The sequence below is a fragment of the Orcinus orca genome, chromosome 3 (genome assembly GCF_937001465.1).
Source record: "Orcinus orca chromosome 3, mOrcOrc1.1, whole genome shotgun sequence".
In the NCBI taxonomy this organism is placed as follows: domain Eukaryota; kingdom Metazoa; phylum Chordata; class Mammalia; order Artiodactyla; family Delphinidae; genus Orcinus; species Orcinus orca.
Window position 1 is genome coordinate 10643790 of NC_064561.1, and position 16448 is coordinate 10660237.

At 60.9% G+C, this 16448-nt stretch overlaps 1 protein-coding gene across 1 annotated transcript; it reads right to left on the reverse strand.

The window, feature by feature from the left end:
• Positions 1-7456: 7456 nt before the first annotated feature.
• Positions 7457-16439, reverse strand: CILP2 (cartilage intermediate layer protein 2). Its single transcript, XM_049708270.1, has 8 exons — positions 15880-16439; positions 14798-14896; positions 13648-13920; positions 12962-13117; positions 11613-11891; positions 10922-11030; positions 10571-10728; positions 7457-10320 (listed from the first exon to the last, which is right to left on the reverse strand). The coding sequence occupies exons 1-8, from the start codon at positions 15941-15943 to the stop codon at positions 7985-7987; spliced, it is 3474 nt and encodes a 1157-aa protein (XP_049564227.1). The 5' UTR covers positions 15944-16439; the 3' UTR covers positions 7457-7984.
• Positions 16440-16448: the final 9 nt, after the last annotated feature.

A 16448-nucleotide genomic window follows, 5' to 3' on the forward strand; every position in this document is an offset into this window, starting at 1 on the left:
ATGTTCCGGACCAAAGCGAGTCCTGGGGAGGGTTGAGAGGTGAGGAGAGCTGTGGTCTGTGTGGAGGGGAGATCTGCCATCCCACTCACCCCACGTTGGTCATTCGTCAAAGGCCCCCCGAAGCTCCTAGTTTAATTTCGCAGTGTCTCCTGGGGCAGGGTAGAATTGGGAGACCGGGCAGCACTTGTTCTCAGTCCAGCTGGACCCCACCCCTCATCTGAACCACCCCCCCTCCCTGGAACCTCGGTGTGTCACCCGCATTCAGACCCTGACTCTGGCTCCTCCCCTCATTTGGTCCCTCCCCATCCCTGGTTCCAGCCTGGGTCTGATACAAGAGGCTGGATTTTGTGCTTAGGCGTCTCCGTGGTGACCCAGCAAGAGTTCACCCAGAGCTCCTGCTCTTACTGACAGGGTCCGTCAGAGCCATGGAGGATTTGTGTGTAGGGGAAAGGCCAGAGCCTATGGGAAGCCAGGGGCTCTCAGGCCCAAGACTGTGGCTCAGGCTGCGGCTCCCCCTTTGGCCTCCAGGGGCCGCCCCAGCCCAAAAGACAAGGCCACCAGGTCCCTATCCTGGTTCCAGCAGGGGAATGGCTCCTACTTCCAGAATCTGCCCCTGCTACCCCAGGATGCCAAGTAAACCCTCTGAGCCTCAGTTTCGCCATCTGTAAAGTAGAGCAATTGTAGGAACAGCCTCGCTGGGAGGGGTCAGTGAAGAGATGCAAGTAAAGCGCTTCAGCATCCAGTAGGTGCTCAATGGATGTGTGGTCCACTTGCCCAGGCCGTGGCTCAGGAAGGCGGACGGAGAAATTAGTGCTAAAGCATGGCGTTGGGGCAAGTAGCACATTCTGGGGTGAGACACTTGGGCCTACTTAGGACACACTGAATGCAAAGAGCATGGGGGAAGTCTTGAGGCCCAGGAGGGGGCTGCACCCACGGAGGGGGTGTGAGGGGTGGGGTGCTCAGGCTGCAGTGACCTCCCCTCCACATGGTCAAAGGAGCCAGAGCTTCCTGTAGGAAACTGGTCCAGTTACAGGCTCCTGGCTGCCAGGTACGACAGCTGTAAAGGAGTGAGCTTCCTATTGTCAGGGGCATGCAAGCAAGCAAATGGTCTCCAACAGCATCTGGGCCAGGGGACAAGACAAGAGGCCTAATTCTCCAAGGACACATTAGGAGGCGGGTCACAGCCTGACCACAGGAGACCGAGGGTGGCACCGCCCGGCGGCTGGATCCCCCGGTCAGAGACAGCAGGTTCCAAAAAGCTAGGGAACGAACATTCCTCAGCTCCAGGCACTGGGCAGGCCACTCCTGTCTGGTGAGACGTAAGCTGGATCTGGCCGCGTGGACTGCGTGTTTTTCCAGTGGCTTCTTCAGCCACAGCCTAGATTCCGTCGGGTCAGCCATTTCCAAGTGTTTGTGTTCACCTGGGCCAGATGTCGGGCCTGTGGCCTTGGCCTCCCAGGAGGCCTGGAAAAGCACCACCAGCCTCCTACTCAGACGTCCCTCTGCCTAGAGGCTGCTCATTAAAGCCACTCAGCAGCCAATGACAAGGGATGTGGGAGAGGGACAGTCATGCTGAGGCCCAGGGGGAGCTCGTGTGTCCCGTGAGCAGGGGCCTCCCCCACAGGCCAGGACCCAAGATGCAAAAACGTGACCCTTGGCAAAGCTGACTTTTTGGAGCCCCACTGCCCTGCCTTTCGAACTTTAGGGTCAGCTTGGGACCAGGTCAGCAGACACAACTGCAAGTCAGAAGCCAGGGTTGTGTGTGAACAGCCCTGCCTCCGTGTGGGACCCTGTGAAAGGTACCTCCCTCTCTCAGCCTTGCTTTCCTCGGCTGAAAACTAGAGATAATAACTACCTTAAAAGGTTGTTGACGAGATCCAACCCAATGCCTAGCAGGTGCTTCACAAACCTGAGGACTCTTCTATGCCTCCAGATTGGGTCTGGCTCTGCCTCTCCCATCTGACTGAAAGCCCCCTGAGGGGAGAGGCTGTGTCTTCAAGAGGAGGTAGTGAATTGCGGTTCATCTAACTGTGTCCCTCCTCTGCTCAAAATCCTCACAGACAAAAGGTAAACTCTAAAACCAGCTTTCAAGACGTTTGGACATCGGTTCTTGGTTTGGCAAACTCCTATTCTCTCTTCAGAGCCCATAGCAAATGCCCTCTCCTCCAGAAAGCCTTCCTTCGGCCCTTCTCTGGTTTTTTCCAGCCCCTGGCCCTCCTGCTGGCCTAAATCTGACCCCCACAGGCTGAGGTACCTGTGCCTGGCTCTGCCTCCCTCTTCAGAATGGGGCTCTGGAAAGGCCAGTCCAGGGCTGAGTCTGGGCATGATCAAGCATATCTGTACCCACAGGTCTGCGTGTAGACATCACGTGAGAGCACACGTGTGCACATGTGTGTGTGTGTGTGTGTGTGTGTCGCTGTCCCCGTGCCAGGCCCCAGGAGGGGCAGCCAAGGAAAATCTCCCCAGACCACCCAAGACAGAGGCATCTTTACAAAGCAAGGAGCGTGAGCTGAGCAGGGCCCCTTTATGAGGGAGCCTGACCTGGCTTGGAGCTCATTTGTCTACCGACCCTCAGCCTGGAAGAACTGGAGGTGTGAGCAGCCGACCTCAGCCTCCTCCACCATGCCAGTAGCCTGCCTTATGACCCATCGTTAAAGCTCAATCTCCGTCTGGGGCACGGGAGGGGCTGGGGCCCGGGGGAGGGCTGAGTCCTGAGTGGGATCCCCCGATCGCCTTGACGGAGGCCTCGCCAGGCAGCCTTCGAGGACATACCTGAGGTTTGGCAGCCAGTCCCCAGGGCTGAGTCAGCAGGAAGGGACTCGGGACTTCCTAGGAAAACCATCTGGGACTTCGAGGCGCCCCCAGCCCACGGCCTCCCCAGGGCCACCGGACGGTGGGAGGTGCCACGTGCACCAGGCTGCGCCCGGTGTGCTTTGAGGGACTGAACTGCGGGGGTTCGTGGCGGGTCAGGATCAGCCCTGACTTGGGCGATCTGGGTGTCTGAGGGTTGAGTGTCCCCAAGCGCAGGGTGACAAAGGGCCACTGTGGTGTTGATGCTCCACTGTACACAGGTGCTCTTGGCTGCCAGCACCCTCGCAGGACCCTGCCTGTGTGTCAGGGTTCATCCGCCCGGGCTGCTGTGAGGGTTGGCACAGTGACCAGCTAGGCTGTCACACCCAAAACAACCGGCAAATCCAGCCGTGTGCACTTTGGCGGGGGGTGGGGGGGGATGACTGCGTGTGGGGCTGCAATTAAGAGTGACGGTGTAGCTGAATGAGTGACAAGAAGGGGGCCTAGTGGTGTGGGAGGGAGTGTCTGACTGGGGAGGACAGGGCCAGCGAGTGACCAGGACGGTGTGACCTCAGGACTGATGATAAGGACGCTTGACTCCACGCGCCACATCCGCTGTTTGGCACGGCACCTGTGACCCTGGGTAGGGCGGTGGACGTTTCCCTGCATCCATCACCAAATGTCCGTGTCTGTTGCTCCCCTGATCCCTGGGCTCTCCTCCCTCCTGCCTGCCCAGATCCCCCACCCGAGGCCCTGGGGTCTGGCCTCAGCTCCTGCCCTGGGAGGGGTTGGACAGGACATTGGCGCTCAGCTGGACTGTTCCTTCTCTGCTGGCCTCCTGCTTCTGTTTCCACCATTAAAATGCAAGCATTCCTCCCACCTGACTGAAGCCAGTTCTCCCCGCCAGGCTGGCTCCAGTCTTTGGGGTCTGCGACTGGGTCATACCCAACTCTGAGGGCTGATGAGGGAGACAGACAGGGCTGGGGAAGTGGTGGGTAGCCATGCCAGGGACACGAGGCCCAAGTGGAGGAGCCAGCAGTATTCAGCCAAAACAGGAGGCAGCTGGAGAGGAAGGGGCGCTGGGCTGCGGGTTTGGACCCCGAAGGTCTGCCACGTGGGAGGGGGCAGACCCAGTTCCATAAAGGAAACACTTTTCCACACGCTGAATGCTGCCCCAGGTATAGAGGAGTCTTTGTTATGAGAAACTGTGTGATCTTTCCCAGCTCCAGCACCTTCTGTGGCTCCCCATCACCCACCGGAGACTCTCCAGCTCCTTGCTTGGCAGGAGCTGGGGTGCTGGCACCGGGGCCTCCAAACCTTGTCTCCAAGCACAGCCCTGGGGCCCACCCTCAGAGACTGGGGCTGATACCCTCGGGTTTGCCAGATACTCCCAGACCCTCCAGGCCCCTAAGTCTGGCCCCTGGGCAGGGGAAGATGTTCCCATGAAAGGCATGGGCTGAGCAAAAGTGTGAGTGAGGGCTGGAGAGGCTGGGCGTTGTCCGATGGAGAGTTCTCCAGATGCACAAGAGCCAGCGGGCCACGTAGGCTGAGCGCTGACTCCACAGGTGTGTGGCATTCAAGGCTCTGTACACCTCCCCTGTGTGTCTCCCTTCTCCATGCCCGCCTGAGGTTTCCCTCCTCAGCCTTCACATGTACCTTTCCAGCTGCCTGGTATGCCCTTCCTGCCTTGCCCACCTGGCGAACTCCTAGACATCCTTCAAGACCCACTGCCTGTGTCCTTTTCTCTGAGAAACATTGACCTTCCCTTCAGCCTATGGTGTCCCCATTTGCTGTGTGACCCTGGGCAAGTCCCTTCAGCTGTGAATTGGGGGGGTATGTGTGTGAAAAACCACCCTCCCTAAAAGCATATTTTGAGGCCCAAGGCAATAAATATACATTAAATGCTCTCAAAGTGAGTTAGGGCTTTGGGGACAGGGAGGGCTTGTATCCAGTCACTGCTCAATGTGTGTTCATTTTTATCTTCCTCCTCTTGGATTCTACAGGTTTAAGACTCTCTTGTTTTAAGCACTGTTCCAAGATTTTTCTCCCACTCGCAATACTAGGAATTTTAAGAACCTCTGGTTCTAAAATTATAAGTCTAAAATGCCGTGGGCGGGACCAAGGGCCTCCTTGTGCCCTGAGCTGACGCCAGGGTGGCTGGAGCTGGGGTCTCTAGGGTGGACTTTATGCCCCCCACACCCCAAGCTGACGGGGTGTGGTCTGGCAGCCCCAGTTTTAGGGGGAGAGCAATGGATTTACCAGGAGGCGGATAGCAAACGTTCCAGGAGCGGGGGCGTGGAGACTCCTGGCTCGGAGGCTAGAATGGGGTCACAAGACAGCGTCAAGAAGCACAGGGCTGGGCTTCCCTGGTGGGGCAGTGGTTGAGAGTCCGCCTGCCGATGCAGGGGACACGGGTTCGTGCCCCGGTCCGGGAAGATCCCACATGCTGCGGAGCGGCTGCGCCCGTGAGCCATGGCCTCTGAGCCTGCGTGTCCGGAGCCTGTGCTCCGCAACGGGAGAGGCCGCAACAGCGAGAGGCCGCAACAGCGAGAGGCCCGCGTACCGCAAAAAAAAAACCAAAAAACGAAGCACAGGGCTGTCAGCTCAGAGCCATGGCTTCCTTCTCTTGGAGCCTCAGTTTTCTCATCTGAATATTGGGGCCAAGTGCTGCCCTCTTGAAGAGCTGTTAGCAGGGATGAGGAGGCACTGGGGCTCCAGCCACCGTCCTGTGCCAAGCATTTTCTTGGGCTCTGCCCTCTGCCTGGAACAGTCTCCCTGGCCCGCTTCCCTCTAGGACCCCCTGCTCACTCCTGGCCCAGCCACAGCAGCTGGGGAGGGGGCCCCAGGATGACGCCCACCCACCCCTGCCCCACCCTAGGGAAGGGGGGCCAGCTGCCGGCCCCAAACTCAGCTGCCCCAGGCCCGGCAGTGGCCGCGGCCCCAACACTTTCTCAATGAAAGGTATTTGGCAGTGGCGTCTGACACCTCATCACACCCAGCCTGGAAGCCAGCTTCTCCTGCCAGCTGCAGGGGGAACCCCCCCAATTCCTGCTGCCCCCCCAGGACCCCGACAGGCAGGCCCAGAGTCTGCGTTGCCTTGGGCGGGGGCCTACCCCTCTGAGCTTCCCTCTCAGCTGAGGGTGTAGACACAGTAAGTCTGGATAAATGCGTATGCCCCTGGCTCCCAGGGGCCTCAAAGCATCTCCCCTCTCTTGTCTATCACAGCCTATCCAAGGAGAGGCTGGGGTGCTGGCACCGGGGCCTCCAAACCTTGTCTTCAAGCACAGCCCTGGGGCCCACCCTCAGAGACTGGGGCTGATACCCTCGGGTTTGCCAGATTCTCCCAGACCCTCCAGGCCCCTAAGTCTGGCCCCTGGGCAGGGGAAGATGTTCCCATGAAAGGCATGGGCTGAGCAAAAGTGTGAGTGAGGGCTGGAGAGGCTGGGGGTTGTCCGATGGAGAGTTCTCCAGATGGACAAGAGCCAGCGGGCCACGTAGGCTGAGCACTGACTCCACAGGTGTGTCGGGGTGTGCGTGAACCTCTCTTCCCGCCAAGGCCAGGCCCTCTTCGGGCCCCCATTGTTGGCACAGAGGTGACACTTCTACATGCTAGACAGGCAGATGGTAAGAGGGACTGGAGGGGCAGGGGTGGACAGGTGGGCGAGCGGGTGGGTGGGTGATAGAGGGGAAGTGGGCAGTTGAGTGGGTAAGTGGGTGGGTGTGCAGAAGGCCTGAGCAGGCCCTAGAATAAGGGAATAATACCCTGCACTCCAACTCCCTGCCGCCACCCTTTCTGGGGGCAATCAGCCAGGCACAATGCTCCCCATTCCAGGCCCCCAGAAACGCCACATTGATGCCTTCCAGGGACCAACGTCTACAGGCCAAGGGAGTCTCACGCGCGTCCTTGAGGGGACTGCTGGGCCATCCAGGGAGCCCCCCGCTTCTGCCGGGATTCACTCTGGGGCCCAAGCAGCCCTTTGCCTCTCCTTTTTGGGACCTCAGTTTCTCTGTCTGGAAAGGGGGTGTGTGGTTGGAACAGCGCCTGCCCCATGGGGCGTCAGGACAACTTGCCTGGCTGCGCACACACAGTGCGCAAGCGATGGTGCTGCACCTCCAGACTGAGAGTCCCGGTGATGGCTCAGGACCATGGCCTTGGGCAGCCAAATCACCACGTGGTCAAGGCATGGCCAGGCCTCAGCCGGGTGTGACCCAGGGCAGGGCAGCTGTGGTCCCGGTGGAAGAAGTCCAGGGAAGCCTCAGTTCCTGCCTCCTGGGGCAAACGGCCCTGCCAGGGCCCCTCCCTGCCCACTGTAGCCCCTGGGCATGTGGCCAGATAGGAGCCACTGACCACAGCCAGGCAAGGAGGATAAGGCCAGGGCAGCAGCTACTACTGTGTTTTGCAGTCAGGGCTGCACAAGCCTGGGCTGCTTATGAGTCAGCTCTGCACACACATGTCGCAGATACACTTCTGTGGGCATCGGTTGGGGCCCACGTGCCTGCCTGAGGAGTGTCCAGGGCCGCACGGGGGCCTGCAAGCCGCTTGCACACCCATGTCCATATGTGCTTCAGGCCTGTTTCTGCCTGCCAAGGTGCACCTGGATCCAGCAGCCCCAGCCTCCATCCTTCTCTCCCCAAGACTGACACCAGGAGTTGGAAATGAAGCATCTTTAATTGAATCCCTGCCCCGACCCCCTGGGGAATCTCCAAGCACCAAACGTATGAGAATTGTGCTCCTCAGTCCCAGAGCCAAGAAGCCTCTTCCCCAGACCTTCAATGGGCCACGTCCGGACCCCACACTCACACCTGTTATTATTTATTCAATAAATAACCCCAAGAACAAAACTCAGGGTAGAGGACCCAATAAAGCATCCAGCTCAGCACAGAAATCTGAAAGGGAGGATTATCTGAAATCCGGGTCAAAATATGAAATGAAATCAGAGCTGGCATGTGAGCTGGGAATGATCCCCTCTGGGCCTCAGCTGGTCACCAGCCCCGACCATCATCCCAGGATGCTGGCTCCCACAGTCAGGACAAACTCCATTTCACGTCACACAGCAACAATTAACTGCCTGCATTTGCACCATCGGACCTGACTGAATTCTGGGCTGGGGAGGAAGTGCCCAGAAACCTGAAGAGACTTGCCAAGGACAGAGGAGTCTGGAGCAGGGCAGAGGAGCGAGGCTGGGGCCCAGGGTCACTGCTGGACCCTGCCACGGCGGGTGCGGAGGGGACCTGAGGCTCGTGCCTGTGCCCGGCCCACCTCGCCCATCTCCCTGCGGATGTCACCAAGAGCTGCCGATGGGGACTCCAGCAGCCTCTGGAAGAGGCTCGGCCGGCCCTCTGGTGTCTCCCGGCACTGAAAGGTGACGGCTGTGCCAGCATCGGCCTTCATCTCCCTGGAGAAGCCATCAGAGGAGCCATCGAAGCAGCGGCCGATGGCAATCTCCTTGGCCAGCCTTGGGCTCTGGTCAGTGACTGTATAGACACCATAGTTGTGACCCAGAGGGTCCAGCGGGGCCAGCATGGAGAAGACAGCCAGGTCATCAGCGGGTGCAACAGGGGGGTGCCGGGTCAAGTAATCCTGCAGGAGTCCGTTGACCGCCACGCGCCGGCAGCTGCCCTGGGGCATGATGGTCACCAGTGTCCTGTCCACCTGACGCTGGTCGAACAGCATCCCGCTGCACTTGAACTCCACGCAGGCGGCAGATGTGCTAGGGCGCTGGGGGTCTCGGACACTCCGGTCATCCCGCAGACCGTAGAGCTGGCCCCGGGTCCGAGGGTGGCTGCCCCCCGAATTGTGGGAGCGGACCATGTATTCCTGGGGACCCTGGATCTTCACCTTGAGGAAGCAGGCTCTGAACTCCTGCGGGTTGGGCCACCAGGCCAGGAGATCTCCAGTCCAGGAGGCCGGCACGCCCTCGCGGAAGGGGACCACGTTATACTCGTATTTTTCCATCTCCACGCGAGCAAAGCGGAAGTGGCTGGCGGTCACCGGGGCCTCCTGACACTCCCGCAGGTTGCGCCACGGGTACACGGGGCCGTTGGCCTCGGCGGGGTCGCCGGACCTGGGTTTGGCGAGGTTGATGCGGAAGCCATTGCGTTTGAGGGAGGGGTCGTCGTGGTCGGTGCGGCGGTAACCCAGCTTGTCTAGGTAGGGCTGGGCCACGCCCACGGTGGCCGGGAGTGGGCGGGGCCGGGATGGGGCGGGCTCCAGCTCCTCTCCGCCCAGGGTGGCCGTGACCAGGGCGGTGTAGGCGTCTGGCCGGTCAGCATCGCAGAAGGCGGGGAGGCAGGCCCCGTTGGGACCAGTGACGGCGCTGTCGAAGCGGCCCCAGGCGCGGGGGTTGGCCGAGAAGCCGGGGGCAGGCTCCAGGTTGACCAGCGTGACCACCACGCCCTCCACCTGCTCGTTGGGGTTGAACTTGTCGTTGGCGTAGGCGCGCACCTTCACCAAGCAGCGGCGGCGCTCAGGCACGTCCAGGTTGAACAGACGCCGCTCCCGGATCTCCACGTTGCCCACCAGGAAGACCCGCTCCTCCCGGCGGACCCGTGAGGCCGCCGACCTCTCACGCTGGAAGCCGCTCTCCTCTTCCCACAAGCCCGTGTCAGGGTTCAGCGACCACAGCTTCAGGGCCTCCACGTGGCCGGCCATTCGGATCTGGTTGGCGGCCACACGCACGGCCACCGGCCCGGTCTGCAGCTGCTCTGCGGAGCCGGCAGCACGGAGGTCCACCGAGAACATGCCGTAGGTGCGCAGTGGAGCCAACTCCCCGTCACTGTCCACAAATCGCAGGTCACTGGGGGCGGCAGCCGCCGAGGTGACATTTCGGGGGTCAACAAATGTCACCCGGGCCTCCACAGCCCCTGTGTAGGGTTCACCATCAGCTCTGCGGAAGGCTCTCGGAGGGATGACCAGCTCGCCTAAGGGGGCTTCGTCCTCCAGCTCCCCGAGGGATATCGTGTTGCTCTGGCTGGCATCTAAGATGACAGGGGCTTTCTTGCGCATGGCCTTGACCTCATGGTACACGCCCGCACCTCGAGGGTCAAAAGGCAGGACCCTGACAGTGTCCACGAACTGGCCACTGGGGTCCACGAAAGTAATCACCAGCCGCTGAGTGGAAGGTGCCACCTCAATGGTGAAGTCACCCTGGTAGGATGTGACGCCAATGGGCTCCCGGCCCAGGAGGATCCGAGCAAAGCGCAAGGGCTCCCTAGACTCAGCGGCCACCACACGTCCCCGGATCAGCCCCCGAGGGGGCAGACATTTCCGGCAGCCGCATTCAGCCACTATCTTGACTGGGAGGATGTAGCCAGAGCAGTGGATCTTCCTGCTCTCCAGCCGGTGCACCGAGCAGCAGCGGGAGCCTGCGTCCCCACATCGGGGCCTCGAGCCTGCAGGGCTGGGGCAGGGGGTGTCAGGGCAAAGGCCTACGTCCAGGTAGATGGGGCCGCTGCCTGGCTGACCACAGTCGTCTGGAAGCTTGATCAGGTGTTCTCGGGGCTGGGGGTCACAGGCTGGCTGGCCTGGGGCTGTGGAGCAAGAAATCAGCCAGATCAGGGTAAGGGGGGGGGAACTCCATGGAGGCCAAGGTTGGGGGCCTAGATTGGGATCAGAGGCTCAACCCAGGGGCTCAGTGGGAGCCTGGGATCCGACTGAGCAAGGTCAGAGATCAGTCTGAAGTCGTGGTTCCATTTGAAGTTGCGTTTTAGCTGGGATTGGGGCTCAGTTTGGTGTCAGGGCTCGCTCAGGGTTGTGGGTAGGGTTGCTGAGGACGCTCACCAAGCACGGTGAGTTGGGCAGTGCCCGATCGCACGGCCCCGGCATCATTCCACGCTTTGCAGTGATAGGTGCCTGCCTGGTCTGGGTGAAGCCCATGCAGCTCCAGGTGGGTCCCGTACCTGTGCGTTCGCCTGTCCAGCAGGGTCCCGTTGTGGAACCTGGGTGGCGGGTGAGCAGCACCATGAATGCCCTTGGCACGGGGGAGGGGCTGCATCTGTCCCGCCCCACATGGAGCACAGGGAGGTTGCAGAGCAGCATCCTCTGGGTCTCTGAGGCACCACACATCATGGGAAGCCCATTCCAACCCCAAAGCTGGGCGCGAGACCCTTGAGCATGGGGCAAGGCACTCACCAGGAGTATTTCTTGGGCATGGGGGTGCCCAAGGCTTTGCAGCAGAAGGTCACATTCTGGCCAGCCTCTCGAACTCGGGACTCAGGGTGCTTCACCAGATAGGGCTTCTCTGGGGGCAGAGGCAGCAAAGGTCAGGGCCCTGCCCCACCCCAGCTTCTCCCAAAGACCCTTCCCAAGAGCAGGGCCCCATCCTTTCCCTTACAGTGATGCCCTGTTTCACTTGGGCCTTTTCTAATGACCCTCCCCGCACTCAGGTTCACCTCACATCTGCTGGAGACTGTGCCCTTAATGCTTTTTTTTTTTTTTTTTTGTGGTACACAGGCCTCTCACTGCTGTGGCCTCTCCCGCTGCGGAGCACAGGCTCCGGACGCGCAGGCTCAGCGGCCATGGCTCACGGGCCTAGCCGCTCCGCGGCATGTGGGATCTTCCTGGACCGAGGCACGAACCCTTGTCCCCTGCATCGGCAGGCGGACTCTCAACCACTGCACCACGCAGGGAAGCCCATGCTTAATCTTAATGCTTCCCTTTGCAACTCCACCTCTCACCTCACATCTTCTCCAATGACCGTTACATCTTATTTCTTGCTCCATTGGCCTCACTGTACATCACATCATCCCAAGTGCTTGGCGTCACCCAGAATTTCCTCCCCAGTTCCTCAGCCCCCTCATCCCTCTTACCATGAGGCACTTACCCAACTTATTAAGGACAATACTGACCACAGCAGAGGTGGAGCTGTTGGCCTGGGCCTGGGCCATGCCTGCAGAGAAGCCATCCATTCGGGCACTGACATTGGCTCGGCTGCTGGCACAGACTCCAGGCACCCAGAAGGTTCCGTGGGCATGGCTAGTAGCCATGGTGCCAGGCCAGTCTCGCAAGGAGACCCTGGCTCCTGGCAGCGGACACCCAGATGGGGTGACCACCGAGCCCAGAAGGATGTGGTCAGGGCACCCACAGGTGTTGGGACCACACCCTGGGGGGGGCACAGGAGGCAGAGAAGACTCTTGACCCCTTCCTGGGGAGGGCTTTCCTCTCTATCAGTCACTCAGCAAAGGTACCCAGACACCCTCCCCACCTTGTTCCCCTCAGAGAGTCCTCATCATGGACCTGCTTGCAGCAGCCCTTGGTGTGAAGGACATGGGGCTCAGTGGTCAGGGCTGGGCCAAGGGGAGGGACCTGGGATCCTGGTGTGAAGGAGATGCCCTGGAGGTGAGGACAGGATAGGTGACTCTTACAGGGCAGAGAGGCTCCTTCTAGCATGAGAGAAAATGTTCAGGCAGGGGCTGGGGGCCCAGCGAGGGGATGGGTCTTGGGCCCAGAACATCTCCCTCCTGACACAATCCTGCGGTTTCTCCATAAAATGGAAAATTCCACTGGAAACTTCAGGGCAGAGGCACGGAGAAGGCAGAGCCAAGCAGAGTAGGGTGGGGAATCCCACCACCCCATTGGCTACTGTGCTCCCCCACCCTGCTGCGTGCTCTGCTGGGGCAGTCTCCAGACCATGTTTGTGGAGACCAGGCCTGATTGGAATTTCCAGTCGCCTCCTGGCTGGCCTGGTGTCTGGACCAGGGAGGGCCTGGGCATCATGTCTGCCAGGGTGTGAGCGCATGTCCACGTGGGCGTGGGGGACGGGCGTGGCCTGCGAATGCCACGCGTGTGTGCACCACGAGTGTGTGAGCCAGCTTCTGTGTGTATCCACGTCCACCAGGACATCCGCACACTCCAACAGGCACACAGAGGAAGTGCCTCCTCAGATCTGCCCATGACTGGACACGACCCCCATGGCGTCCACCCGTCCAGATGTACACATTTACCAATGCTCTTCGGGGGCCCGGAAGGGAAGGAAAAGCGTCTCCAAGTGGTCCAAGTTCTGGTTGTCCAGGCTCCGCCCCTACACTCAGGCTCCGCCTCCTCCCTCCAGGCACCGCCCCATCAGGCTCCACCCCAACTAGCCCCTCTAGGTACTTCCCTCAACTGGCCCCGCCCCTACACCCAGGCCCCGCCTCTAACCCAACTATCTCCTCCAGGCCCCGCCCCTCCTACCTGGACATGTAGGCCTCACACAATTCTGCGCCTCCAGGGTACGCCCAGGACACGCATCCGCAGCAGGGCTTGGGCAGCGGCGGTGGCGCAAGCGACGGCCTGGCCCGCAGCTCCCCGAACAAGGACCCCACGGGCCCCACGCACCCCACGTGGCCTCTGGGGAGAGGGCAGGGATGGGGGCGTCAGATGGAACCTGGAACTCTGTTGACAGTGTGGGACTGGAGGGTGCTCTCGTCACGTGCATCCGAGTCAGAGAGAAGTCCTGCCCACTGCCTCAATCGGTGCTCCCCCAGGCGCACCAGTCGAATGTGCAGTTGAGGTACCTTCCCGCCCCCGCCAAGATAAGCCCTGCTGTTCTCCCTGCGTCTCACCCACATCTGGGGCTCAAAACACACTTCCACAGAACGGCCCTAGTTCTAGATGAGCAAAAGAGGGCAGTGAGAGGGAGCTATGTTCCTGGGGGCCCCTTCCTGACCCCGACCTGGGCCCCGGCCATTCTTAGCCCCTCCCTTCCAAAGCTCCTCTCCTATCCGGTCCGGGCCTCTCCTGCGGCCTTGCTCCTAGAAGACCCCGCCTCTTCCTAGCCACGCCCTGCACCCTCCCCCTCCCCCCCCAACAAGACACCATCCTTTCAGGCCTCATCCACCTATGGCCAATCCCCGCCGCTCCCTTAGCCCCGCCCTCACCGAGCGGGCAGCGGAAGCGCACGTGGTAGTTGGAGCAGCGGCGGCCTCGGGGCTGCTCGCGGTTGAGGCACCAGAAACCTCGCGTGGGGTTCAAGTGTACGCGCTCGCCGACGTCTGACGGCAGGGCCCAGTCTGTGGTGCGCGCCTCCAGCGCCAGCGGCCGCGGGCACACGCGCGCCGGCCCGTAATAGAAGCGGATCGCAGCCAAGCTCTCGAAGTCACCGTCGCCTCCCGGGTGGTCGACGTTGAACCAGGACGTCCACTCGCTGGCCTCTGCGGGCACCGCACGCGCTGGGACCCGGGCCTTAGCTGGTCGGGCCCCATCAGTTCAGGCAGGAGCCTGGGCTGCGGCCCGCCCACCCCCATCTGCGTGTTTAAGCCAGGTCCCCCTCCCCACAAAAGTGCATGGGCAAGCCCAGCCTGCCCAGATCCAGAGCCCTCGAGGGCAGAAGGAGCTGTAGAAGGATCAGGGGAGGTTGGATTGCGCTTGCCCCGGCCCTAGTTCTGCTGCTCAGTATCTGAGCCGGCCCATGAGTGCACGCTGAGATCTTGCCACTGTCTCACCAGCCCCCACTCTCAGAATTCAGAACCCTTGAGGTGTAAGGAGATATAAAGGCAGCACGAGGAGCCAGGCCTGAGACCAGCTGTTCCACTGCCTGGCAGCCTCGCATCAGTGCCAGCTGGGACCTTGTTCGCTGCCCACTGAACCTATCAGGCAACCCTCCCTTTCACAGAAGCCAGAGGTGGGAAGGGTCTGGCCTCTCACAGGTTAGCTTCTGTTTCCATCAACCCCCCAAGGGGCGCTCACTCCTTTCCTCATTCAAGAGCAAGTCAAATAGAACCTTCCTAGCTGGGAAGCTAGAGACTTGGGTTCCAGAACTCCTGTTTCCCTGACTGAACTGAGCTTGTTGTCTCACCGCCCCGCCCCACCCCACCCTGGTTTCCTCCTGGACAAACAGCCTGGGCTCTCATCTCCCTGCTCCTAAAACTTAGACCTCTTGGGGCACCACTTCCAGGGGCTGCCATGCCCAGGGACCAGGACAGTCCTGGGCTCTTCACCCAGCTTGTATCCCCTCCTCACAAGACCCTACCAGCCAGAGCTCACACAGAGTCCACAGCAGAACGAGGACTCAGACCCAAGCTGGCTCACCTTCCCAGTCCTCCAGGGCTGGTGAGGGCTGGCCAGGGTGCAGCAATGAACCTTCAAGGCCCCACGCAGTCACCATGGGCTCCTCAGGGGTGGTGGTGCCTGTCAAAGGGGTGAGGGGTAGGGGGAAGGACTTCTGTGAACTCCTGGTATGCAAAGTGCTGCCACGATCATCCCCATTTCACAGGGGAGAAGCCGGAATCCAGGGGAGAATTGCAGCACCCCCTCCTCCAGGAAGCCTCCCCATGACCTCCCCACCCCCAGTCTCCCACAGCCCCGTCCCTCACTCTGACACAGCCCCTTATGCTGGGGAAGTCTGTGTCCACTCTGCTTCCCAGACCCAGTTCTCCCACTGTGCTCAGTGGCCATGAGTTCAGTTGGCTGTGCCCCTCCCTGCTGTCATATTGATCTGAATTTTCTTTCATCCATTTGCTGACTGGAAGTCCCTCCCTCAGTCTACCTTTCATCCCTGCACTTGGGGCCCAAGCTGCCAGTGGGAAGTCCTTGGAATCTAGCCTGGCTTCTCCAGCCGCGAGTTGTCTGAGATAACTGGGCTGGGCAGTGACTTCAGACAAGTCCCTTCCCTCTTGGAGTCTCAGTCTCCCCATCTGAGAAATGGGCCCAGTTCCCCACTCCACTGAGTGTTCCAGAGATGGGAATTTCTTTTCTGAGTGCTGTGTGTGTGTGTGTGGAAGAGGGAAGGAGTTAGGTGAGAGGGGACAGCTCTGGCCCCTTCATAGTGAGACCAAGACTGGATGATTCAGGGTCCAAATGCTGTGGCTGAGATGGGTACCCTGCAGTCCTGAGAATCCAGAGGAGCCTGAAGTTCATAGCCACACTCCCGGTGCCCCATCGTCCCTTGGAGGAGGGAAGACAGTGGACGAGATCCCCTCCTGCCCCAGGTGGTCCCAGAGCTCCATCTCTTCGTTGCCCCCTCACTCCACCCCCGAGGCTGGCAAAGGGAATGCAGGCCTGGGGAAGCAAGTGGGTCCCTTGGTTCTGTCTCCAGGCTCCGGCTGCTTGCCACGCCCTCTGTCAGACGTCCGGGGCCTAGGGGGCTGGTCTGGGGTCTGGGGGCGCCTCACCTCGGGTCCCCGCCAGGTGCGCGGCGGCGACACAGAGGCAGAGCAGTATCTGCAGTGACGCCATGGCCAGGTCCGAAAGTCGGAGGGAGGGTCCCAGCTCCGCTGTGCACTCGGGTCGGACTCCCGCGGGTCTGGCGGCCGCTGGGGCTGTGGAGGGGGGAGGGACGCGACCGCAGGCCACGCCCCGTCCAGGCCACTCCCCGTCCAAGCGACGCTCCCGGGCCTGAGGTGACTTCGGTGCGCAGACAACCTCTTTGGGTCGCCCCCCTCGGTGCGTCTGGCTGTACCTCCGCCCTCGGGCTGGCCTGCGTCCCCTCGTCGCCGTCTGGAAGTCCCCTCCTTAGCCCACCCTCTGTTCTCCACGTCGGGAAGTGCCTCCTGGAATCGAGCCTGAAGCTGTCCGAACCTTCAATGTTTAAGCCGCCCTTTAGGCGGCTAGAAATCCTCTATCGGGTCTAACTTCGATTCTATTGGCTTTAGGCCACCCTGAGCAGCCTGGAAATCCCACCTTGAATCTACCCTCCACTCTTCTGGCTCCAGTTTTCTCCGAGGCCAGCAAGAAGTCCATT

Bases quoted from the DNA above. Each gene is read 5' to 3' on its own strand.
- CILP2 (XM_049708270.1), bottom strand. From the start codon at position 15,943: ATGGCGTCACTGCAGATACTGCTCTGCCTCTGTGTCGCCGCCGCGCAC. The intron at 11,892-12,961 runs GTAGGAGGGGCG...TGCCCCCCCCAG, and splicing joins TGTGAGGCCTACATGTCCAG to GGTGTGGTCCCAACACCTGT. The intron at 10,729-10,921 runs GTGAGTGCCTTG...CCCGCCACCCAG, and splicing joins ATGCCCAAGAAATACTCCTG to GTTCCACAACGGGACCCTGC.